This window comes from Theobroma cacao, chromosome 8, assembly GCF_000208745.1.
Source record: "Theobroma cacao cultivar B97-61/B2 chromosome 8, Criollo_cocoa_genome_V2, whole genome shotgun sequence".
Lineage (NCBI taxonomy): Eukaryota > Viridiplantae > Streptophyta > Magnoliopsida > Malvales > Malvaceae > Theobroma > Theobroma cacao.
This window is the reverse complement of record NC_030857.1, coordinates 13500632-13518506: the sequence shown is the minus strand read 5'-3', so window position 1 is coordinate 13518506 and position 17875 is coordinate 13500632. Positions and strand designations below refer to the sequence as shown.

At 35.6% G+C, this 17875-nt stretch overlaps 1 protein-coding gene across 1 annotated transcript; it reads left to right on the top strand.

Moving 5' to 3' along the window:
- Nucleotides 9008-11869, top strand: LOC18589256. Its single transcript, XM_018125652.1, has 3 exons — nucleotides 9008-9230; nucleotides 9587-9681; nucleotides 9838-11869. The coding sequence occupies exons 1-3, from the start codon at nucleotides 9008-9010 to the stop codon at nucleotides 11671-11673; spliced, it is 2154 nt and encodes a 717-aa protein (XP_017981141.1). The 3' UTR covers nucleotides 11674-11869.

Sequence of the window (17875 nt, the reverse complement as noted above, 5' to 3'; positions counted from 1 at the left end):
AATTTTTGCAATGTGTCTAGGAGGAGAGCCTTCCGATAAAGGCAAGGAAATCGTACCCGATGAGTAGTTATCGGGGCACCTAGAAAGCTTTTAGTTTGTACAAACGGTGAGTAAACCTATTATTATTGTAAATTATCTAGAGTTTATTTTTAAATGCTCTTTATGTATTTTATGAAACGAAAATGAGATTAAAATGGGATTTTTGATGTTTTAGAAATAAATGTGACAAATAAAAATATATAGTGTTAATTATGAAATTGAGTAATTGGAGGCTGTTAACTGTCTTGAAAATTATATATTTTCCTATGAAGGGCTTATGATATATGAGTATATGTGGCTATATTTTGTAAGTGCATTGGGAAATTTATGTAAGCTGTTTTTACTATGCAGGCTGGATAAATAAATAAAAGCTACGTTATACTGTCGAAATTTTATTAAAATTGGTGGGTTAGTTACTGCAGTGACGGGTTTCCGTAGACTACCTATTAGAGGGGCACGATAAACCCGATTATATAGTTACTCCGGTTGTAGAGGCGAGGAGGGTAACTCTTGGGGTAGTATTAGAGCTCACTTCACGTCGAACCCCCACGTGAATGTGTAACTCGGCCAACGCCAAGGAACGGCTTGTTTTAAAAATAAAAATGTGTTTCACATGTAAATGTTATAACAACCTTGGCGGACTCGGTTAGATGCCTCGACCAAGGTATCCCCGAAGATTAGTTTTGGCTTGAGCCTTGTTTTTAATAAAAGACATAAGCCTTAACAACTGTTTTGGTAAATTACAAATATTTTATGGTTTAAGAAATAAATTGAAAACATTATGAAATGGTTTGTGATTTGTTGCTTAAACATGCCTCCATGTTACTCACCTTTAGATATTTATGATAATGTCGTTTACTCATTGGGATTGCAAAATCTCACCCACCTCCTTTCCAAACATTTCAGGTCTGTGGTAGCTTGTAGATGCCCTATTTTGTCGAGGATTCCAGTTGACATCTCTACCACACAGACAGTAGGTTTCTAGCACCAACACTGGGTGTATTTTGGGCCACTTGTTATTGTAACCATTATTGTACATTATAACTTTGTAAATTTTTGTATGTATGAATTTGTTTTACTTACACATTACAAAAGATTTCTTACACGTGTTTCTATAAATATTGTTTTATATAAAAATGCTATATTTTAATCAATATTGTGAATAGTGATATTTGTCTATAAATCCTTTTAAAAATTTGTCTTTTGATTTATTTGAGCCAGAAACGATCGGTAATTGTTTAAAATGGAATGTTTAACAACGATTGCTTACAGGAAAAGAAAGAAACTGATATGTAAGCCTTGCGGGGTTCCGGTTGGCATTCTGGGTAATGAGTGTCAATTGGGACATCGTGGCGATTGTCATGGGCCCGAGGGAGGTTACGGGTCGTGACAGTTTGAATGTTTATGTTTTGCTTCCACACAAAAACAAAACAAAAAGAAATTTGAGAGTAGGGCCAATAAGTGTATCTTCATAGGTTATCCAAATCATGTCAAAGGGTACAAATTGTATGATCTTAAAGCAAAAAAGGTCCTACTATCTACAGATGTTTTTCATAAGGATACTTTTCCATTTCATTCTTCAAAGCATGAAAACCAAGACTTAACATTTCATTAAACACGTGGCATGCACATTGCTTCTTTTGATCCTTTTTTTTCAAATTATACAAATTCTTACCTTTTTGACCAAAATCAAGTTAAATTGCACCAAAGTGAGTACCCACCAAGTTTAAATCAACCTTCCACATCAAGAAGTGATGAAATTTCTCAAGATTCATCACAAAATAATAGTTTGCCTAGTGAAAACAGTGCTAGTCAACCAATGACAGTCCTTATTATTGATTTAACTCAACCAGTTAGGAAAAGTTTAAGAGTTAGAAACATGGTAAAATATCAAAAAGCATATCAAGTTGATTTGCCATCCCAAACAAATAGTGTTACCTCATATCCTATATCCAAATACCTTACTCACCATAATTTATCATCTACACACAAGGCATTCACAGTTTTACTATATAATATCCAAGAACCTAAAACTTGCCATCAAGCTATGACTCATGCACATTGGAGAGATGCAATGGCTATTGAACTAAAAGCTTTGGAGAATAATGGCACATGGAGCATAATACCATTGCTTGTAAATTCTCACGCTTTTGGTTGTAAATGGGTGTATAAGACCAAGCTAAATGCCAAAGGAGAAGTGGAAAGGTACAAAGCAAGACTTGTTGCAAAAAGGTACAATCAAGTAGCTAGTTTTGACTATTAAGAGACCTTCAGCCTTGTAGTAAAGTAGTCTACAGTCAGAATCTTTCTTGCTTTAGCAATTGCAAAGAATTGTTCATTATCCCAATTAGATGTGAACAATGCATTCTTGCATGGAAATTTAAATGAAGAAGTCTACATGGAGCTACCTAAAGGTTACACAATTAAGGGGGAGTGTCCTAATGGTTCAAAACTGGTTTGCAAGCTACACAAGTCCTTATATGGACTCAACCAAGCTTCAAGACAGTGGAATGCTAAGCTGACACCATCCATTCTTCAGTATGGTTTCAAATAGTCACTATCAGACTACTCGTTGTTTACCATGAAAATAGCTAATGAGGAATTCATAGCCCTGTTGACATATGTTGATGATATATTGATAGGAAGTACCTCCATTCAAGCTGCAACAGTCATAAAAGATTACTTAAGTTCAAAGTTTAAACTTAAGGACCCAAGCACTGTCAACCATTTCCTTAGTCTTGAAGTGGCCAGATCACCACAAGGCATCTCAATATGTCAAAGGAAATATGCACTTGATTTGTTGGAAGAACATGGATTACTTGGAGCTAAACCGGCATCAACACCTATTGATTATAATGTCAAGTTGAGAAAGATAAGCAAGGAGGAAGAGATTGCAGACCTTGCAAAGTACAAACAACTGGTAGGGAAACTACTCTACATAACATTCACAAGACTTGACATATCAAATGCAGTGCAGACCTTAGCTCAGTTCATGGATAAACCATCACATGAACATTGTATGGCAGCCTTAAGAGTATTGAATTATTTAAAGGCAACACCAGGCCAAGGGATACTAATGAAAGCATATTCCAATTTAGAAATCTCAGCATACTGTGACAATGATTGATGTGATGCCCCACTCACAAAGAAAAGACAAAGAGAAGAAGAAGAGAGTGGGGGGCCGGCCAAAATGAAGAAGGAAGAAAAGAGAGAGAAGAAGAAAAGTCAATGCTACCAAAAAAGGGAGAAAAGACAAGGGAGAAAGAGAAAAAAAAAAGAGGAAAGAGAAAGAAAAGAGTGGGGGGCCAGAGGGAGAGAAAGGAGAGAGAAGAAAAAGAAGAAAAAGAAAAAGATAAAAAGAAAGGAGAGAGAGAGCACGATAGAGCAGAAAAAGGAAAGAGAAAGAGGCAAAAGAAAAAGAAAGAAAAAGAAGGAGAAGAAAAGAGGGAGCACGACGACAAGGGAGAAGAAATGAGAGAAAGAAAAAGAAAAAAGAATGAGAGAAGGAGCAGCGGTACAAAAGGAAAAAAAAACAAAAAGGAAGAGAGAATTGCTAAGTATACGTGCGAAATAATAGCGAAGTAGCGTCCCGCTATTGTGGGATGAGTGGGTGCTAGATTTTAAATTTATTTCCTTATGAAATATTATATATGTTATAATTGATAGTTGACGAAATTGTGGACAGCATGAGTTGGTAGAAAGCCTTAGGTTGTTTGTGCTTGTGCCAAGAATTTTATATCCGCTTTTCTTTAAAGTATATAATTATATATATCTACATGTTTTTAAATATGGGGAAAGAAACCTTTGACTGGTTTTCACTTCAAAATCGTACCTTGCAAGTTTGTGTGATGTTTGGGCCAATGGCCTTTGTATTGATTCATAAAACTTGATAAATTATTTATTTCACTTGACAAGCTGATTTGGTAAATATACCATGCTTTGAGATAAAATAAGCACAACATTGATTTATGATTATATTGTTTACAAACGATTATGATTTGCAATTGCTTCAAATTGCAATGATTTTCGATATTTGATTTTATAGTGGGACTTGAAGCCCCGATTAATATGGTGGCGTGGGCAGTTCCCACGAGTAGGTAAAGGGCGACCTGAAGCCTCGATTTATATTTGGTGACGTAGGTAATTCCCACGAGTAGGCAAAGGGGGACCTGAAGCCCCGATTTATATTTGGTGACGTGGGTAGTTCCCACGAGTAGGTTAAGGGGGACCTAAAGCCCCGATTTATATTTGGTGATGTGGGTAATTCCCCCGAGTAGGCAAAGGGGGACCTGAAGCCCCGATTCATATGGTGGAGTGCGTAGTTCCCATGAATAGGTGATGATGTTTGAGAGAGTAAGCCTAAGGGCTATATTAAACTTACCCGAGGATGATGTTCCCTTGTGGATTTTATTTTACTATGCATGGCATTAATACTTGAAAATTTTTATTTATTAAATAGCAAGTGAAATTTATCTATTCATTGGTGATCAATTAATTCACCTTTTTATTTTTGAAAATTTTCATTTTTCACTTGCCATTGAATTAAATGTTGACTGGATGTTGGGGTTGAAAGATTTTCTAGCATCCCAAATATAACTGTTTTCATACATGTTTACTTGGGAATTATTATTTTAAGAATTGCAAGGTATAAAACAAAATCTCTCATTTTTATGGAATGTATTTTCTACTCTTACTCTTGAGTTTATAAACATTCCACCTTTATGTTGTTTCCCCTCTTCGCCTACTCACGGGGTCGATGATTATCAATGAGTCTATGAGACTCACACCCCTCTTATTTTCCCTTTTTACAGATAGAGATCAGTCTAACATGTAACCATCGGTGCATACAGATCACCGCAGAGTAGGTAAAGGCATCTCCTAGCCTCGCTCTGAGTCGCTTCGCTGTTTAGTGTTATGTCAGAATGAAATTTACTAGGTGTTGAAAAATGTTGTCAACTCATAAACGTGAATTATTATTATTATTTTGAATGGAGGAGATAGTAGTTTAATTTTTATATATTCACTTTACGCACGTGATTATATGTATTTAATGAATCTAGCGAAAGTTTTAAATGAGGCTTGTTCAGGACTTAGAGAAAATTCTTTAAAAGTCTCAGACGCCGGTAGCGACCAAGGAGGGGGTCGTTATAATTGGGCTGGATGTGCATACACTAGAAAGTCAGTTACTGGTTATTGCATATTCATTGGACAATCATTGGTAAGCTGGAAGTCAAAGAAGCAATAGGTAGTGGCACGGAGTTCAACTGAGATAGAGTACAAGTCTATGGAAACTACATGCTGTGAAGTAATCTGGATAAAAGGCTTGCTGGTTGACTTTGGAATTAAGCATCAGAATGCTGTAAGACTCTACTATGATAACCAGTCATCAATCTACATCAGCAGAAATCTGGTCTTTGATGAAAGGACAAAACATATAGAGATTGATTGTCATTTTATTCATGAAAAGATACTAAATGGTATGATTGAGCGTGTTCACATATCAACAGAAGTTCAAGTTGCTGATGTGTTCACAAAAGCTTTGCAGCTTGGACAATTTCAGAAGTTTTTATCCAAGATGAACATTCATAATATTCATGGTTCATCTTGAGGGGGAGTGTTAAGCACAGGAATTAATTGAAGTTATAGTTAACAAATAGCAAAGTAGCAGGAATAAGTGAAGCATAGATGTTTGTATACATGGAAGGAAAAAGGTACTTGTAAATAAGAAAGGGAATAAATATTGAAACGCATCATTTTAGTAATGTCTGAGGAAGGAAAAGTGAAAAGCACGAAGTGCACCATTTCATTAGAAGGATGATATGGAGAAGCTAGTCGTTTGTTACCGTTAAGCATTTTTTAATTTGTAGTTAGTGAGTTAATACTATAATTAGTTACATTTTTTTGTCCTTTTCCTATTTCTTTGTAAAGGCAGAGTATAAAAAGCCTTCTTTTCTTACAGTTTCTTTTGAGGTGAATAGAATGAATCATTCCCCAAAACATTCTCTACACCACTCTTCACTGTTCATCAAAATAAAAAAAATTAATGACAATAACAACATTTGGAGAGTTGAGATGATAGCTTTGCATTCTCAGCCTCTAATTCCTTATTCATATGTTCATAAATTAAGAAATAGGTAAAGCAAGAAGTATCTTGACTCTATTTTGGAGAGACTGTAGTTGGGATTGCAAGCTCGCAATGACATCTCTAGCGATATCTCTTACTTCGTTTGACATGTTCGATTTTTCTGTCTTTCTAAAGGCAATGCTCAAAACACCGGTGAATCGTTAGGAAAATCAAAAAAATTGATTGCTGTTTGACTCCTTGTGCTCTCGTTCCCTACACCGGGATTTTGTTCCAAGTGCGTTACAATAGCTTTTAAAACTATGGCGTTTTATACTTTGATTGTCGAGAAAATGACTGTTTAATATAAAATTGCCGAAAGAAAATATTGTAATGTTTAATTTATAATTATTTTATTAAAAAATTAATTTTATTAGGTAAGAGAAAGTGATACCCGTGGTAATTTAAATTTATTGGGAATCTACTATACAAAAGATGGAAATAATATTTCCTGTAATTAATTTTTTTAAAATCATTGTTCATAATTCTCATATCAAGCACAACTTTAATTTTATAATTTACGCATTTTATATTTGTTATTATGATATTAAGTGGTTTTTAGATAATTTTGTCAACGAAGTTAGTGTCACGAGCCAAGTGCAACAATTGGCCTTACATAATATTATAAATATATTTAAAGATTAAGGAGAGAGTGCTTGAAACCATTGAAAAATTAATTTAATTTTTTTCTTTATGTCTGATAATTCATTTTTAAAACCCACTTAATTCAAGGTTTTCAATAAAGATTGTTAAAAAAGTTACTTAATGTATTTAGTCAAATTTATTTAAGAAAAAATATTATTTAATTATAATAAACCTTATATTATTTTCTTTTAACCATTTATTCTTCCTTTTTTTTTAACTTATTACCAATCCAAAATACTCATAAAAATCAGCTCAACGAAAGATTCAATAAAAAATCTATTCAGTATCTAATTTTTAATTGCATAACAAACAGTTCTTATATCACAAATTGAATATTAAACTTTTCAGAATAAAAAAAAAGTGCTTAATTTTTTTAGTATTGAATTTTTTTCAATTTATTAAACAACAACTAATTTTTGGTGTGTAGTTTCTCAATAAACTGTAAAAGAAATTGTTAAAAATAATTACTTATTGTCTGTGATTTTTTTTAACATGAGATAAAATCCACTGAATTTACTATAATTGAAAATTTGCTCACTGTAGAAAATAATAAAATATATTTTTATATCTCAAAATAATTGTTTTATATTTTTGTGATCCACTGCTCTTAATCAAATAGAAATTTGATTATTGTAAAGAAAACTTCTGATTAAAGATTAAAGTAAAGTAAATTGAATCAACATAAATATAAAAGGAATACTCGAAACTTGTCATTTAAAAAAAAAAAAGCCCAAACCCATAAATCCCAAAACATTTCGTAGCAAAAACGATGTTAACATTTATCTTTTTATTTGAAAATAAAATATGTTTATCTTCTATTTACCTTGTAAATAAATATATGCTGAAATAATATATTAATCACAGAAAATTATTTAAAAGACAAAAAATAAAGGAATAACAAAACTATAAAGTTATGGGTATTTAAGTCCTTTTAATCTTTTTATTTTGTTTCAAATGACTATGCACTTATCAGTAACTTTTTTTCCTCCTTCAAAACATAATTTTTTCTTTTTTTTCTTTTTCACTTATATATGGTGAGCGCGTCAAACTCTAGTTAATGATAAAATGATTAACAAAAATATTTACTCAATAAAACTACTAGAATACGTTTTATATAAAAAAACAAAAAAAAAGAGGGAGAGAACACTGCTAAAAATAGAATACATGGTTAAGCATTTTTCTTTTTATTTTTGACAATTTACAAGGTTGTTATTTATTAGTTACGGTATATGATGTGGCATGGCATGGCATGGAATAGGATTCCACTGATCTTTGACTATGGATGAAAGAAAAACCATAAAAACCGAGCTGACCCAACAAGTTTCCCGGGCAATTTATCCCGTTTCTAAAGGCACAATGCAAGAGTCTCTAAGTCGTTGGATCCCAAACCTCCTTTTAGATCTTGGTCCAACCATAACAGAACTCCAACGACTATTTTGCAACTGACTTTTCTTCTTTTTGAACTAAAACTGAAATCCTTGATTAGTGCACTTAAATCAAAAGCACACCACACTCGTTAAAAAAAAAAAAAAAACTTAACAGAAAGAAAGAAAATCAGACCGCCGGTGTGATACGTCGCTCTGGCGAATGGTACTTTTCTATATGCTCGTTTGAGTTTGGATTTTGATTTATTTTTCTTGCAAATTCTACCATCTGGTAATGTTATTTTTTTTTTTAAATTCTATGATGGATTTACATAATGAGAAATAGGTTTCAAGGCTAGAATTTCGGACTGCCTACTTATTGCATCTAATCTAGTATATCGTTGAAATCAGTGTTAATGGCCATATATTTATGATCATGTGTTTATTCTGTTTTACAGTTTTTACTTGTATAAAATAACTGTCGGGCTTTTTTTGATATGTTGCAGAATTAAAGTGGTGACTTATGGCATCTTAACTGAATGTAACAATTGAATTTCTTTCTCGACAAAATTGTTCAAATAATTTGTTTCTAACTTTTTTTAATTTCCTTATGTAGAGCTTGGTGAGGTCGATCAGTACATCAAAGGATGTCTTGCGAGATAATGAAATATCATCGTTGTATAATGTTGATAGTACCTATGAAGGTGTGATACAGGGAGTGATAGAGATCACTAGCAGCCAGATTTTCCTACATCTTTTTGTTTGGGCAGTTTAATGCTGGCACATGCTCCTCAACTTGAAGGAATAAGTGGAAAGTGGTGACTTGAATCAGATAAAAATGGACTTCACTGATGGTTTTGTATCAGATGTACACCGGGAGCTTGTTCGATCTACTTCAGAGAGTGCAGATCCGTTGTCTGCTTCTCCAATGCAAATCCCCATTTCTTCAAATTCTCCAAAGTCTCGAAAGTCTCCTAAGTCGCCTAAGGTGCATGGCGAAGGAAGTCCAGTCAGTTATGATAGGCATTCACATTCTCAAAGAGATGGTCGTCCTAAGAAAGGTAATACTGATAATATCATTCTCAAATCCTGTTATTAGACAATAAGAAAACCAGCAGTAGGGAATCCTAATGGTGAGAATGTGAAAGCTGATGTCATTGCCGTATGGTGCCAAAACTTTACAATTTTGTCTTAGCCCCATAAAACTATCTATACGGTGGAGACATTCCTTGTAGATTATACTTCTATGCCAATTCTAAAAATGATGAAAGCGTGTTCTTTTCTTTGAAAGTCAATAAAATATGTTCAAAACCTAATCATGAAATCGTTTTTGATGAAAGAAAATGATTCAAGCTTTTAGCTTACAAGATTTGTTTTTAGTTCATTATTTATCTTTTTTAGCAATTTCATTATGCAGGTGGCTCTGGTGGTAAAGGCACTTGGGGAGGGTTACTTGAGACTGATTACAATTATTCCCTTGACTCAAATGACCCAAACTATGATAGTAGCGAGGTAGTTAGTCAACAACTATCCCTTTTACTTTCTTTGGATTTTTGTTCTTGTTCTATCTTCTTTGTTTTTCCAAATTACCAAAGAATGATTACCACCTTTTTCAGGATTCAAAGCCCAGTTTGATAAAAAAAATGAAGAAAAATGTGTTTGATGCAGGAATATGGACATCCTAATGGAAGAAAATCAGCATGTGATTTTGATGCATACAAAAAGAAGACGACAATAATAGTGGAGGAATATTTTGCCACTGATGATGTTGTCTCAACTACGAATGAATTAAGAGAACTTGCAATGCCCAGCTACAACTATTACTTTGTAAAAAAGCTTGTCTCTATGGCCATGGATAGGCATGACCAAGAAAAAGAAATGGCTGCTGTTCTATTATCTGCACTCTATGCTGATGTGATTGATGCTCCACAAGTGTACAAAGGCTTTAGTAAACTGGTGGAATCTGCAGATGACTTGATTGTAGATATACCGGATACAGTCGATGTTCTTGCATTGTTTATAGCTCGAGCTGTGGTTGATGATGTACTCCCTCCTGCTTTCCTTAAAAAACAAATAGCTTTCTTACCTAATGGTTCAAAGGGGTTGGAAGTCCTGAAAAGAGCTGAGAAAGGGTATCTGGCAGCTCCTATGCATGCAGAAAGTATTGAGCGCCGATGGGGAGGCAGCAAGACTAAAACAGTTGAGGATGTGAAAGCCAGGATAAACAACTTGTTGATAGAGTATGTAGTGAGTGGTGACAAGAAAGAGGCTTTTAGATGCATCAAAGATTTGAAAGTTTCTTTCTTCCACCATGAAATAGTTAAACGAGCTCTTATTATGGCAATGGAAAGGCACCAAGTTGAAGATAGAATACTTGATCTGCTCAAGGAAGCAACTGAAGAAGGCCTGATCAACTCAAGTCAAATCACAAAGGGATTTGATAGGATGATTGACACAGTTGACGACTTGTCCCTTGACATACCAAATGCACAGAGAATCCTGAAGTCTTTAATATCTAATGCGGCATCTGAAGGTTGGTTGTGTGCTTCATCTCTGAAGTCATTATCATTGGAGCCCAAAAAGAAATTATTGGAAGACAGTTTTACTAGAACTTTCAAGATAAAGTCTCAATCAATTATTCAAGAGTATTTCTTGTCTGGTGATATCTCAGAGGTATGCAGTTGTCTTGAAGTAGAGAACAAAACTTCCTCAGGTGAACTAAATGCTATCTTTATTAAAAGGTTGATAACTTTGGCAATGGATCGAAAGAATAGGGAGAAAGAAATGGCATCTGTTTTGCTTTCATCCTTATGTTTTCCTGTAGATGATGTTGTAAATGGGTTTGCCATGTTGATAGAATCTGCAGATGACACTGCTCTAGATAATCCAGTTGTTGTTGAGGATCTTGCTATGTTTTTGGCTAGAGCAGTGGTGGATGAAGTTTTAGCTCCACAACACCTGGAAGAGGTTGGGAGCCAATTTTTGGGGACAGATTCTACTGGGAGCAGAGTACTTCAAATGGCAAAGTCATTGCTAAAGGCTCGACTTTCTGGGGAGCGCATCTTAAGGTGTTGGGGTGGTGGTGGTAGCAGTAGGCCTGGATGGGCTGTTGAGGATGTCAAAGACAAAATAGGAAAGCTTTTAGAGGAATATGAATCCGGAGGAGATGTTAGGGAAGCTTGTCGCTGCATAAAGGAATTAGGCATGCCATTTTTCCACCATGAGGTTGTAAAGAAAGCACTGGTGACAGTTATGGAGAAAAAGAATGAAAGACTATGGGGTTTGCTAAGGCATTGTTTTGGCTCAGGGCTCATAACCATGAATCAGATGACAAAGGGTTTTGTAAGGGTAGCAGAATCTCTTGACGACGTGGCTCTTGACGTGCCTGATGCCCAAAAACAATTTCTGAATTATGTCGAAAGAGCAAAGACTAAAGGGTGGTTGGATTCATCATTTTATTGTAGCAATTCTATACATGGAAAAGAGAATGGAACCTGCCTCTGATAAGGGTAAGCTTTGTCATCCTTTAATCTGTCACAGTTGTAAAACAATAAATTTACCAATATGGCCTGTATTACTGCTCCGTTGAGTTATTAAACTGGATGAACTTGTCATTGTAGATCATTATGCTCTTAGCAGAGGCAACACGGTCAACATCACACTTCAAACTAATACTATTTCATAGGTTTAGGGACGTTAAGTTCCTTCTTGTTGGTTTTGCAGATAATAAGTTAAGAAATTGACTTACATTTCAACTTCTGCTTGATAAGTACATTGCATTCTTATTGAAATTAGCATGCTTTCGCCATTTACAGCTTCTATTGTTGGTACTTCAGTTTCTGCTCAAACTCTAAGATCCAACATAATCAATACAACCAAATGAATGTTAAGAGGTTGGTACTTAAGCTTCTGTTCTTCAGATCCTGATTTCATTACCTCGCATTGAAAACCTCACCACAGGGATGTTCCTCATTCCAGTGCAAAGCGTGCATGGAAGAAAAATGATCTCTGGAACTTGGATTTGCAACATTTACAATTTCACGATTGTTTTGTCCTAGAATGTTAATCTTATTTATATAAATAGGGCATAGTTTCATTTTATTTGAAAGAACTATGAACAACATTGAAATGTGTAATTCTCATCTTTAATTTATTGTATCAAGTATCATCATCAAGCAATTTTTTTGAAGTTTGAATGCACTTTCAGTAAAGGGTTAATTACATATTTGGTTTTCAAACTACATATTCTCAATTTGGTAAAGTTTAAAAATTTTCAATCAAGTATTTAAACTTTACTTTCATCCATCTGTTTTCACATGAGACTAACCTCATTAATCAAATGAAGAATGTGTCATAAAATAATCAATAAAAACATGCAAGTATGTGTCTCAAAAATATTATGTCAACATGCAACGTGTGGTAATTTTATTAGATGTTTTGGACATATTATCTGTTTGATTAATGGTTTTAATTTCATATACAAATTAATGGACGGAAGCAAAGTTCGATTATCTAATTGTAACTTTTGAAACTTAAGGCATCGAATATAGAGTTTGATTATAATTTAGATATCAAATATGTAATTATTTCAAGTTTATTACAATTACTTTCCAAATAATTGCTTTTATAAATGAATTAAATTAAGTTAAGTAATGAGGTGTATATTAAAAACCATTTTTAAGCTAAATATAGAGATTGTTTATTTATAAGACAGGCTATGAAACCCCAAATTTGAGGGGAGCGTTAAGCTTAATTAAAAACTAGTTGGTGACCTGTGCTACGTCGCTGGAGTTATTACTTGTCAACATAATTTACAAATTATTTTAAGTAATTAAATAATTTTATAGTAAAGTGAAAGCAAAAAAACATGAAACAGAAAATTCCAAAAAATCCGAAAATATAACAATTTTATTAACATAAAAAAGAATTGTGGATGATTCTACAAACTTTAAACAACTTTATTATGAGGAAAGGAAAAAATTCAAGTATCTTAATGTAAACAAAATGCAAAATATGTCAGCAAATTTGACAAAGGTAAACAAATCATTTTTTCCCAACTTAACGTAAGTTGATCCAGCTTTGTCCCCTGAAAAACAATTGTAAATAGATTAAAACAACACAAGTAATAGATATAATATAGTCATACATAGATGCCCAAACACGTTCTGTTCATTGTTATTAATAATACATATAGGTGAAATTTAACTAAGATAAAAGGAGAACTACAGTCCTCCCAAAAGTTTCACATCCATTTAATCATTTTTAACTACCAAAATAACATAACGATGATGTGTTGCAAATTAATAGGTTACAGAATTCATCACCATTGATTCACCAAATAATCCTATCTTAATGCACCATTCAAGGCACCACTTGGATGGCTACTTAATAACCCAATAGTACAATTAAAAAATATAAACTTTTAACATAGTCCCCAAATTGACATCTGATAGATATAGAACAACCTTGGCAAATGATACCAACTCAACTTCATAGTATATAGTTGAGTTAAGGTGATTTTTTTTTAGCCCTTATAAATAACGTGTTTTTGTAAATAACCCTCAGGATAATTTTAACTGTTTTTAGCCACCAGAAAAGATTTTGGGACAAAAATGCCCTTAATGAGCCATCTTCGTTAGCGTGCACTCTCAAACAGGCGAAAAATGGAAGAAAAAAAATAAATATGCAAAGATTGGTTGTGTAAAACACCCAATTTTTTTTTCCGAAGGTTGTGCAAAACAAAATAATGTTGCATGAGATAGGTTTTCAGAGATTTGGGACATGGCATTCAGATAATAGGAGAAGAGAGATATTAAATCGAACGAGGAACCGGTCGTCATGAATGGAAAGCTTGGCTAATGATGTGAAACCAGAAATCGTTGATACGGTGGTGAATTGAAAGGAGAAAGATGTGAATCCAAAGCAGGAAATGGTCCTACTATAGCAGACTATATGTTAGATGGCTGTCGCAGGGCAGGGTTTAGAGTTTGTGAAACATCATGTTGGGAATGTGTGACACGACACCGCTCAAAGTTGGTGAGATGCCATGGAGGGAATCTGTGAGACGCTAGAGTTAAGAGTTGGTGACACGCCATGGTGGGAATCTGTGACATGGCAGCGTTTAGAGTTGTGAGACGCCATGGAGGGAATTTGTGACACGCCAGATTAAGAGTTGGTGACACAGCATGGAGGGAATCTATGACACGTCAGCATTCAGAGTTGGTGAGACGCCATGGAGGGAATCTGTGAGACGCTAGAGTTAAGAGTTGGTGATACGCTATGGAGGGAATCTGTGACACGCTAGCGTTCAGAGTTGGTGAGACGCCATGGAGGGAATCTATGACATGCCAAAGTTCAAAGTTGGTGACATGCCATGGAGGGAAGTTGTGACACGCCAGAGTTCAGAGTTGGTGACACGCCATGGTCATGTTTAGAGTGTGTGACACGGCATTGCTTGAAAAGATGACACGCCATGGTCATGGTTTAGAGTGTGTGACATGGCAGTGCTTGAGCAGCTGACACGTCATGGTTTGAAATAGAGAGAGGAAAAAAAAGTGGGCAATTAACGTGGTAATCGTTTGGACTTCCACTACATTAATTCCCCTTTTTCAGAATAAATAAGAATATTATAAGGCCATTTTTCATTTTAAACAGTTATTATTCAGAATTCGTAACGTCTGTGTGATTCATTTCTCATTCCCGTCGGTACCGGAGTGTTTGAGAAGGCTCTTTGCAAGCGGAACGAAACCACAACACCAGCAAAAATGTCAGCCATGAATGAAGAGGTCAGTGAGTCTCAAATTCTCAACATTCTTGTGTTCGTTAACTTTTTAGTTTTTTCTTGGGTTTGTTTGATATGTTCGAGTTTTTTGTTTTGTTTTGCAAATGTTTAGACTGTGTTTTCTTGCTGGTTTTATAGTTGTTGTGGTTAATCGTAGTGGTTTTAAGGGTTTTGGGTGTTTACCGTGTGATGCCATTGTTATTATAGTTATTATTGGCGTGTGACAACATTTTACTTGATATGCATAGCGTGTGACAACATTGTACTTGATATGCATGGCATGTGACAGCATTTTACTTGATATGCATGGCATGTCACAGAACTTTTCTTGTTATGCATGGCGTGTGACAGCATTTTACTTGATATGCATGGCGTGTCATAACGTTTAACTTGTTATGCATGGCGTGTCATAACATTTTGTTTGCAATGCATGGCGTGTCATAACATTTTGATTGCAATGCATGGTGTGTCACAACATTTATTCCTTATTTATGTCTTTAGTGTACCTTGTTGCACATGATTGCTTAACTCACTGGTGCATGATTGCCATGTTTTGCAGATCCAACGCAGACAGTATGAGGATCTTGACAGTTTGCTGATCGTGCCGAGGGAGAAGTGGGCGTTCAACATCACAATTAACATCCATTGTAAGTGGTCGCAGCTGTATTATGTCACAAAGACTCTCCAATAGAAGGGGGAGTACAATCCAGTTAAGTGTACCTGCTTCAGAATGCTCTTGGACGTCTATCCACAAGGGTACTTTTGCGTCGATCTCTTGCACAACATCATGATTTACCGGATCACTGAGAGCCAATCAATGGACCACAAGCTATGGTTTGCCATTGGCAAAAGCAAGGCGTGACTATCAAAGCAGGAGTTCTGCCTCATCACCGAGCTAAAGTTTGGTCCAATGCCTGATGTGTTCAGATGACCGTACGAGGTTACTGTGGAGGGAATTCATGCAAGATACTGGAACGGGCAGGACAACGTTAAGCTATAGGCTTTACTTGATACCTTCCGAGGGGACAACTTCTAGCGACTAGGAGACGCGACCAAGATGGCACTCGTCTTGATCGTGAATAACATTTGATTTGGTCAAGACTATCGTAGACGGTGATGCCTTTGTTGCTGTCATTGGTGGAGGACATCGACGCTTGGAATGTCTTCCCATGGGGGCACTATGTTTGGAAGCTAACCTTGGACTACCTTTTGAAGGGGTTCGAAGTGCCTGACTCAAGCGTGACAAAGGAAACTCGGTTACGCTACAACATTTACAGATTTGCATGGGTGATGCAAGTACTATCACGAAACATTTTTTAGTTTCCTTTTGAAAAAAAAAATTTATGGGTGCACTCGTTTATGATTTACGGTCTGATAATAGTTACATTTGACATGTAGTTCTAGGCAATGGAGGTAATTCTGGCCATTCGAAAAATAGTTGCCCCTTCTGGTCCGAAGGACAACGTCTACCCACGAATGTACAGATAGGATTGCAATCAGAAGCCAAAAGACTTCTACAACGCAATTCAGAAGTTAGAGTCATCTGACCATGTGAGTGAACAGCTGCTAATTTTTGCGTTATATTTGTATAATAATTTTTCCTATTCGATAATGACAACATTTTATTTGTTTATTTGTAGTTGTGGGCACTGGATACATTGGAACCCACCGTGGATGAGGCCCTCCGAGAGTATTTTGTGGACCTTGATGTCCCATTATTGGAGGGCCACGAGTACGTGCCAATAAGGCACATGGAGGATCGGTTGGATTGGGGCTTAAGTGTGAGGCAAAAAAGGAGAAGCTTGAAGGAGAAAAGAGCCTCTGATGGCACGAAGTGAATGCGCACCGCCGTTGCTTTAGTTGATGAGTTGATGGACAAAGAGGACGACCATGGTGAAGGCAGTGAACAGCCAGTAAGGACAATTGTAACGGTTTTGTGTTCTCCAATTCCATATGTGATTATCAAATAATATTTCTGTGTTTATAATTGGACCATAGGCCAGCAACTCCAGAACCACCCACCAGTCCTCCTCAGACTCAGAGTGGAAACGACCCGTTGGTAAGATCGGTTCTAACGGTTTGTGTTCTACATTACCACATATGTTTATCGAGTAACACAGTAATTTTTGTAATTACAGTTTATGGAAGCGACGATAGGTCCTCAAGCACCTATCGGTCATGCTCAATCGCAAACAGCTAACAAGCCGACAGTACGGATATTAAAGTTGTAGCAGTTAATGTTCAACAATTCCATACATGATTATTGAATAACATAGTTATATATGTAATTGCAGTTTGCGAAAGCGATGACAGGTCCTCAAGCACCGATCGGTCTATCTCCACCGCAAACTGCGAACGAGCCGCCGGTTAGTATATTAAAGTTGTAACAGTTAATGTTCAACAATTCCATACATGATTATTGAATAACACAGTTATATATGTAATTGTAGTTTGCAAAAGTGACGACAGGTTCTCAAGCACTGATCTGTCCGGCTCCACCACAAACTACGAACGAGCAGCCGATTAGGATATTAAAGTTGTAACGGTTAATGTTCAACAATTCCATATATGATTATTGAATAACACAGTTATATATGTTATTGTAGTTGACCCAGTCGGGAACAGTCAATGAAGGAGCAATCCCAACCCGTCAGCTCCGACGGATCATGTGCAAGCATGAAAAAGAGATGTTGGAGCTGAAGGCTTTAATTCAGTCATTGAGTGTAGCAATACAAACGCTTGAGGACTATATCGTTGGTCGGATTCTTGACGGCCTTAAATCATAAGTATGTTATTCTATCTTCGCTTGTATTTATAGTTTACATTTAGCAATTGTTTAGACTGTGTTTTCTTGCTAGTTTGATGGTTTTTGGGGTTAAGTGGTAGTGGTTTAACTAGTTTTTGGTCATTAGCGAGTCAGGACAT

What these genes read in the sequence shown, in the direction of transcription:
- LOC18589256 (XM_018125652.1), top strand. Translation starts at nt 9,008, where the DNA reads ATGGACTTCACTGATGGTTTTGTATCAGATGTACACCGGGAGCTTGTT. An exon ending in AGATGGTCGTCCTAAGAAAG is followed by an intron (nt 9,231 to 9,586) that starts GTAATACTGATA and finishes TTCATTATGCAG; the next exon opens with GTGGCTCTGGTGGTAAAGGC. An exon ending in CAAACTATGATAGTAGCGAG is followed by an intron (nt 9,682 to 9,837) that starts GTAGTTAGTCAA and finishes TGTTTGATGCAG; the next exon opens with GAATATGGACATCCTAATGG.